The sequence below is a fragment of the Oncorhynchus keta genome, unplaced genomic scaffold (assembly GCF_023373465.1).
Source record: "Oncorhynchus keta strain PuntledgeMale-10-30-2019 unplaced genomic scaffold, Oket_V2 Un_scaffold_14384_pilon_pilon, whole genome shotgun sequence".
NCBI classification, from domain to species: domain Eukaryota; kingdom Metazoa; phylum Chordata; class Actinopteri; order Salmoniformes; family Salmonidae; genus Oncorhynchus; species Oncorhynchus keta.
This window is the reverse complement of record NW_026290787.1, coordinates 148,886-157,500: the sequence shown is the minus strand read 5'-3', so window position 1 is coordinate 157,500 and position 8,615 is coordinate 148,886. Positions and strand designations below refer to the sequence as shown.

The 8,615-nt window shown below is 44.5% G+C and overlaps 1 protein-coding gene across 5 annotated transcripts in view; it reads left to right on the top strand.

Annotated features, from left to right (window-relative positions):
• LOC118370300 (collagen alpha-1(VIII) chain-like) overlaps positions 1 to 8,124 on the top strand; it is a 41,300-nt gene extending 33,176 nt beyond the window's left edge. For all 5 annotated transcript variants that reach the window (XM_052513950.1, XM_052513952.1, XM_052513953.1 and 2 more), the window contains 2 exons: positions 2,755 to 3,151; positions 4,788 to 8,124. In XM_052513950.1, coding sequence (XP_052369910.1) covers positions 2,755 to 3,151; positions 4,788 to 6,736 — 2,346 coding nt within the window. In that variant the 3' untranslated portion in view covers positions 6,737 to 8,124. The remainder of the gene's footprint in view (positions 1 to 2,754; positions 3,152 to 4,787) is intronic.
• The last annotated feature ends 491 nt before the right edge of the window (positions 8,125 to 8,615 follow it).

Genomic DNA, 8,615 nt, shown 5'->3' with positions numbered 1-8,615 from the left:
AACAGTGTGGAGTGATCTTGGTGTTTATGTGTTTTTCTTATTTCGCACTGGCTCATGGGATAAATCAATTCCATCAACAAGTTGTTCCTGGTAAGCTCCTACAGTGGTTGTGAATGAGAAATTATGCTTAATTCTACCAGTAAACAGTTGAAAGATGTTTGATCAACAGGACCGATGACATTATTGTAATTTGGAAAACCCTGAAAGTCAACGTTCCGTAGCTTTGACTAGGTCCAATGTGCCGACCTCCTGTTTCTAAGCAGTCGGTCACAACCAAGACTTGATAAAGTCAACATTGAACCTTTTTTAGGGCAATTCATTTTGGCTGAGCATTAAACCAAATGTTATCCTGTTCCCTTGCTTCCTGCTTGTTTTCTGAGAAATAATACATCTGGCATGTGGGCTATAAATGGACTCACTGCTGTTCTCTGCTGTTCACAGCCTGGCCAGACTGATTCTTATGAAAGCATGGAGAATCACAACCTTGACTTGGACAGAGTGAGGTCATTTTATCCACTGTTGAGCGCGTACAAATGGTTACTGCGTAGACAAACTGTGCATTAAATGGTTAGTGAAAGCAGAGATGTTTTTGCCAAGTCAAACCATAAATGACTTGATTCAGGTGGTATGGTAGTCTGTGGTCCATGCTGATGTCTACAAGAACCACACATGCCAATTGTCCATTTAGTCATTGCTTTTCCTTTGGTCTGAGGAGGTCCCTTAAATGCCATGTCAGTGTTGTACTGCGTGTACTTACAACTTACTTATACTGACAACCCACCGTGCACAGACGTCAGTTCAAAAGTCTAGTTTTGATTTCCATTTGGTTGAGTTGTCAATTAACGGGAGTTCAATGTGAAATCCACAAACAATGTCACCATGCCATTTGGATTTAGGTACAAATTTGAGTGAAAAAATTAAATTCCCTTACACTGATGAGCAAATCCAATCAGTTCTCCACGTTGCTTCAACGTCATCACATGATTTATTTTGTTGAAATTATGTGAAACAACGTTGATTCAACCAGTTTTTGCCCAGTGGGAATAGATGTGCTGTGAAGACTGTCATGTTTAAACTCTGCCATGTTGCATCTAACTCCTCACTTTTCACAGTTGTTTTGTCTAGGTGTCTGGAATAAGACTAATCATAATGTATGAACAGCACAGGAGGTTGGTGGAGAACGGGCTCGTGGTAATGCCTGGAGCCGAATCAGTGGAATGGTACTGTATCAAATACAAACACATGGTTTCCATCTGTTTGATGCCGTTCCATTGGCTCCGTTCCAGACATTATTAGGAGTCGTCCTCCCCTCAGCAGCCTCCACTGATCAACAGTAATCTTACAGCTAGCTCAGTGTCCCTCCAAATGTACTCTAACACCTTGTTTGAACCAAATGTTCTCTTTAAAACCCAAACAAGCATACTGCAGTGTTAAAACTCTTCTTTTGGTATTTCTTTCATTAGTCTGTGGTTGATATTATCCCAAAATGTTTTGCGTGTCAACAATCAAGTTTTCAAGATATATAACTTTCAAAATAGAGAAATAGAGTCGTATGATGAATCACCTCTTCCCTCGTTACACTGGGGTAGACCCACTGGATCAGTAACAACTGTACTGTGTGAAGCTTCGAAGTAACGCGTTGGATTATTTTCAGTTTGAAATTTTGCACATTCGCTTCTCAATGATGCAAAACACATCTCTTCATTAGAGCAGGAACTGACATCCACAACAACGAGCTCACTCTCTTTTCCTACCCGCCCAGTAACTCAAAACCCCACCTCTGAATAAGAGTGTTGTGGTTTCAGAGCCAAAAATGTCTGCCCTTGAGGAGTGGCCTGGCTGTCCACGCTGGCAGTATCAAACTCAAATCCATGTGATTTAACTTGTCAGAACTATTTATTATCTGTTCCACAACAAGATGGCTTTTAAAATGTTTCAGAGTACAGTATAATCAGAAAATTTGGGAGTCCCTCGCTGTGTAGAGTCATATGGTTATAGTGCGCATCCTGAGGCCTCGCTACAAAATGTTAAATAGCACACTTATCTTAGCTCTCAGGATTCGGAGAAACTTCTGCGAGGGGTTATTGTACTGCCATACATTTTCTCTAATATGTCTGTCAGAATACCTCTGTTTAACTCATTCTATGGTCTTGAAAATCTCATCTATTTAACTCATTCTATGGTCTTGAAAATCTCATCTGTTTAACTCATTCTATGGTCTTGAAACTCCCATCTGCTTAACTCATTCTATGGTCTTGAAAATCTCATCCGTTTAACTCATTATATGGTCTTGAAAATCTCATCTGTTTAACTCATTCTATGGTCTTGAAACTCTCATCTGCTTAACTCATTCTATGGTCTTGAAAATCTCATCTGCTTAACTCATTCTATGGTCTTGAAAATCTCATCTGCTTAACTCATTCTATGGTCTTGAAACTCTCATCTGTTTAACTCATTCTATGGTCTTGAAAATCTCATCTGTTTAACTCATTCTATGGTCTTGAAAATCTCATCTGTTTAACTCATTCTATGGTCTTGAAAATCTCATCTGCTTAACTCATTCTATGGTCTTGAAAATCTCATCTGCTTAACTCATTCTATGGTCTTGAAACTCTCATCTGTTTAACTCATTCTATGGTCTTGAAACTCTCATCTGCTTAACTCATTCTATGGTCTTGAAAATCTCATCTGTTTAACTCATTCTATGGTCTTGAAAATCTCATTCTGCTGACCTGCCCTCTCTCTCTCTTATAGGACATGGCCAAGCCACTCCCCTCTACTCATCTATTGGTGGTGGCACTCCAGCTGTGTCTAGTACTACGCCACCATGCCCGTGGGGCGGCATATTACGGGCACAAGCAGCCGCAGCACCCACAGCAGCACCTTCCCCAGCAGCACCAGCCCATGCAACAGATACCTCACATGCCCCTAGGGAACGGGTATGGGAACGGGAACGGGAATGGGAACGGGAACGGGTATGGGAACGGGGATGGGCTGCCCAAGCAACAGTACGGGAAGGAAATGCCACAACATATGCCATACGGCAAAGAGATGCCATATGTGCTGCCACAGTATGGGCAAGAGCTTCCACAGATGCTTCCACAGATGCACGAACAACCCCAGATGCCACCCAATAAGGGCAAGGGAAAAGGTGAGATTTTAATAGATTGTCTACATCACAAAAATGTACATGCTTAGAAAAAAATGGTTCTTTGGTTGTCCCCATAGGAGAACCCTTTTGGTTCTACATGGAACCAAAAAGGTTCTACTTGAAACTAAAAAGGATTCTTTAAAGGGTTCTCCTGTGGAGACAGCTAGAGAACTGTTTTGGTTCTAGATAGCACCTTTTTTCTAACAGTGTAGGCTAAACAATAGTATATTTGAACCATATTTAGATTTGAAATTGGATAATGGACATGGCCACCAATGTGGGTTTGAAGGGAAAGCCAACATGGACAATATGATACAACCCGAGGTTCATGGTGCAGTGCTGACATGAAACCATTACCCAGTCTCTGACATGTTAGTTCCATTCAAAACACCTCTCAACTGCTTTTCCAAGATTCTTCTCATCTGTCCTAACATCCACAGATCCAGCTCATGGGTTATAAAAACATCCTTGACAAATCACATGTGAAGCAGGCAAAATACACGGTTGTTTACTCACTGTGTATGTCTGTACTGTGTTCTCCACATAGCTCATCCTAATATAGCTACTACTATACAAACCATTTTCCTTCAAAATTATATACTGTTTATACACACCACGTATTTATTTTCTGGATTCTGACACATGCTCATTCTAATATATCTACCACTGGATTGTTAATTGGACTCATTCTGCTATTTCTTGTTTAGATGTTTTACTATTTGTATTGTATTTGCGAGTCATTCTATTTCACTTTTGGAGCTAGCATCCATTTCGCAGCACCTGCTATAACACTTGCAAATCTTTGTAGGGCGGCAGGGTAGCCTAGTGGTTAGAGTGTTGGACTAGTAATCGAAAATCGCAAGTTCAAATCCCTGAGCTGACAAGGTACAAATCTGTCATTCTGCCCCTGAACAGGCAGTTAACCCACTGTTCCCCGGTAGGCCGTCATTGAAAATAATAATTTGTTCTTAACTGACTTGCCTAGTTAAATAAAGGTTAAAAAAAAAACATTTAAAAGGTGACCAATACACTTTGATTTGAAATACGGTATATTGCAGATACTGTACACACTGAGAAAAAAGGTGCGATCTAGAACCTAAATGGGTTCTTTGGCTGTCCCTATAGGAGAACCCTTTGAAGAACCTTTTTGGTTCCAGGTATGAACATTTTGGGGTTCCATGTAGGACCTTTTCCACAGAGGGTTCTACATGGAACCAAAACGTGTTTTCCCTGGAACAAAAAAGGGTTCTCCTATGGGAACAGCCGAAGAACCCTTTTGGAAACCTTTTTTCAAAGAGTGTAAGACATTTCACATAAATGTGTATTTTGACTATTTCAACAATCAAGCAGGGAATCAGAGAAGGTGGAAAGAAAGTATGTTCGATAACTAGGAAATGTAACATGCTTTTAACATCCACTATCAGCACCCTGTGTCTAAGGGGGACACTAAAGCCAGCTTTTGGCATTCATTTTCAAATATAATAATTTGGCCCATCATCTACGGATGAAAGTCCATTGGGCTTACCCAAATGTCCATGCATATTAATTGGTCATGTTCCTATGTGCTCAATGAGATACTCAAGTCACTAACTCCAGTCAGTAATTCATGATAAATGCAAATTGATGTCATCCACAGGTCAGTCATATCCCAGTAATGGGAAAGGCCTTGGAGGCCCACCACCTGATGATAGGGGACTACAGGGTCCTGGTCCCGAGGGGCCACCAGGAGCCCAAGGGCCTCCAGGACCACAGGGCCCTCCAGGGATGCTAGGTCAAGGGATGCCCGGCCCCCATGGAAAACCAGGCCCTCCTGGTCCCCAAGGGTATCCTGGGATAGGGAAACCCGGAATGCCGGGAATGCCCGGTAAACCTGGTGGAGGCGGCCAGCCAGGTCCGAAGGGCGACCTTGGTCCTGGTGGTGATGTAGGACCAATGGGGATGCCTGGGGGGCCAGGTCTTCCAGGGCCACCAGGCCTGCCAGGCATCGGGAAGCCAGGGGGTCAGGGACTGCCTGGGCAGCCTGGGCCTCGAGGGGAGCCTGGACACAAGGGCATACCTGGACTGCCTGGTCTTCCTGGGCCCAAGGGAGACAAAGGGATTGGCTTGCCAGGATTGCCAGGTCTGAAAGGACCTGGTGGACCACCTGGGCCTCCTGGTCAAGGGGGTTTGCCAGGGGTTGGAAAACCAGGTCTGAATGGACTACCAGGATTGCCCGGGGGGGCAGGAAAACCAGGCCCTCCTGGAGAAGGAGGACTTGCTGGTCCACCAGGTGAAGGAGGAGAACCAGGACCACCTGGGCTACCAGGTATTGGCAAGCCCGGGCAAGATGGTTTGCCAGGACAACCAGGGTTCCCAGGTGGTAAAGGGGAATCAGGCCCACCAGGTTTGCCAGGGGGCCCAGGCCTACCTGGTTACGGAAAGCCAGGATATCCTGGACCAAAAGGAGACAAAGGGCATGGAGGTTTTCCTGGAGCTCCAGGCCCAAAAGGTGACAAAGGTCATGGAGGTCTCCCAGGGCAGGAAGGCCTTCCTGGACCCAACGGGCCACCGGGCCTGCCCGGTTCCATTGGGCCACCTGGGGGTCTTGGTTTCCCAGGTCCGAAGGGAGAAGGTGGCAATGGAGGGCCAAAGGGGCTGCCAGGTCCTAAAGGTGAGCCAGGGCCTCCAGGGCTTCCTGGACAGGGTGGGTATCCTGGAGAGGGTGGTCAACCAGGACCGAGAGGTATACCAGGGCCACTGGGTCCGAAAGGGGATAACGGCCACAAAGGGTTACCTGGCCTCCCTGGAGCTCCTGGAATGCCCGGTTCAAGGGGAGAAGGTGGAATGCCCGGAGAAAAAGGTCACCAGGGACCCAAGGGAATCCCTGGAAATTTTGGTCCAGGTGGGCCACTTGGTCCTCCCGGTCTTCCCGGGCCAAAAGGCGAACTTGGTCCTCCAGGGAAACCTGGCTACCCTGGCGAAGGTAAACCTGGTGTTCCAGGCGCTTTAGGGCCCCAAGGGAAACCTGGCAACGGTGGACCCCCTGGTCAGCCTGGACAACCAGGACAACCTGGTCCCCCTGGCCCACCCGGACCCCCCACCCAACCACCTGGTCTTGGTGAAATCCTCCCTGCGCTGGGTCCTGGTCTGGACGGTCTTAAACAAGGCGGTTACAAGAAACCGAAGAATGGAGGGGACAGGGACGGCCTGGAGATGCCAGCATTCACGGCTCAGCTCACCAATCCTTTCCCCCCCGTAGGCTCCCCTGTTGTCTTCGACAAGCTCCTGTACAATGGCCATCAAGACTACAATCCTCAAACCGGCATCTTCAGCTGTACCATACCGGGAATCTATTACTTTGCTTACCACGTCCACTGCAAAGGAGCGAATGTGTGGGTGGCGCTGGTCAAGAACAATGAGCCTGTGATGTACACATATGATGAGTACAAAAAGGGCAGCCTGGACCAGGCGTCAGGGAGTGCTGTGCTCCCTTTACAGCAAGGAGACACTGTGCATCTACAGCTTCCATCTGACCAGGCAGCAGGACTTTATGCCGGTCAATATGTCCACTCTTCATTCTCCGGATATTTATTGTACCCAATGTAAAGATCAACAACAAAAAGGGCATCCACACCACAACTCACTACATAGCTGTTTTATTAGTGTTTTATTCATTTAAAACTGTTGAAAACCTCAATAGTGACACATGATGACAACAGTGAAAACTACTACTCGGCTCAGAAGTATCCAATGAATGTGTGAGTGCTACAGCTATAGTATGTTTCTGCCGTTGTATTGCAGTATTAGATGGGTGAAAAAAAACATAAATCAATCTCTGCAATACATTTAATTTACCCCAGAAATGAATTTGGCAAAACCCTCAGATAAATTATTTGAGATGTCTGTATGTAGATATTCAGATAATTATGCAAATGACCATTTCTGTTGGTTAATAGGGGGTGGAAATGTTGCAAATGATTGAGAATACTGACTATCCCAGTTGTAGCAGTGTCATCCACCTCACGTGATTGACAGTGTTTATGGAGAAAACATGGTTGCTGACATGCTATGGCGCTACTGTGGATAGCAGCATATTACAATGGAAACAATGTGTTATTTTTTTATTAAAGAGAACTATTTTAGGATGTAGTTATTACATTTGCCCAACATGTTCTTCTCCTTATGTGAATATATAGCATTTGTTTGTATTTTATATTTCCATATCAGATTTTTGTTATGTGCACTCAGTATATCCGTTCTTTGCATTCCAACAGTCACAGCCATTATGACGCCACTGAAGGGCAAGCCGTCTACCGCAGCTTTCATAAGCAAGCATCAACGCATCCGCTTTATCTGTCATGCATACCTAATGTTAGTACACAATTATTCTTCAGAGGTCATTCTTCCATGTGTGGACTTTTCAGAAGACATTCTAATGTCTTTATTTCATGCCAGATTATACCTTTGGCATATAAGTAACACTGTTACATTCACAGTATGTATTACCATACATTGTTCCCCTTTAACAACATGATTTTCCCGATCCCATAGTTCCTCCACGACAGATTGATTTCTTTTTTATCATCCACTTATTCACGTTCTTCCAGATTATACAGAAGTGTCTACCATTTTTATTTATTGATATCATATTTGGAAATGAGATTGTTTCATGGTTTGGAACCGAAAATAAAATTCAATTGATATGCAACATAGTGAAGACATTTGGTTGTAAGCTGCCCATTTCAATATGCACATTAAGTTAAAAAGTCAACCACACTTCTCTAAGGTATGTGGCAGTATTCCTCTCTGTCATTTATTTGTTTAACTACTGATTTTGTCTGAAATTGTAAATGTGTATGTATACCTGTTGAGACTATCTTGAAGGAAAAAATAAATGTTACCTGACAATGGTGCTAAACATATAACCAAATGAAGAACTTAGTATAATGTTTTTGGCACTATTGTTGTTTTTCTAAATAAAGATGAAGTGATTAAAACAATGTGTTGTCTTCTTTGATTGCTACTTGTTGCATTGGGCCTGCACACAAGCTGTGTTCACATTGGGCCTGCACACAAGCTGTGTTCACATTGGGCCTGCACACAAGCTGTGTTCACATTGGGCCTGCACACAAGCTGTGTTCACATTGGGCCTGCACACAAGCTGTGTTCACATTGGGCCTGCACACAAGCTGTGTTCACATTGGGCCTGCACACAAGCTGTGTTCACATTGGGCCTGCACACAAGCTGTGTTCACATTGGGCCTGCACACAAGCTGTGTTCACATTGGGCCTGCACACAAGCTGTGTTCACATTGGGCCTGCACACAAGCTGTGTTCACATTGGGTCTGCACACAAGCTGTATTCACATTGGGCCTGCACACAAGCTGTGTTCACATTGGGCCTGCACACAAGCTGTGTTCACATTGGGCCTGCACACAAGCTGTGTTCACATTGGGCCTGCACACAAGCTGTGTTCACATTGGG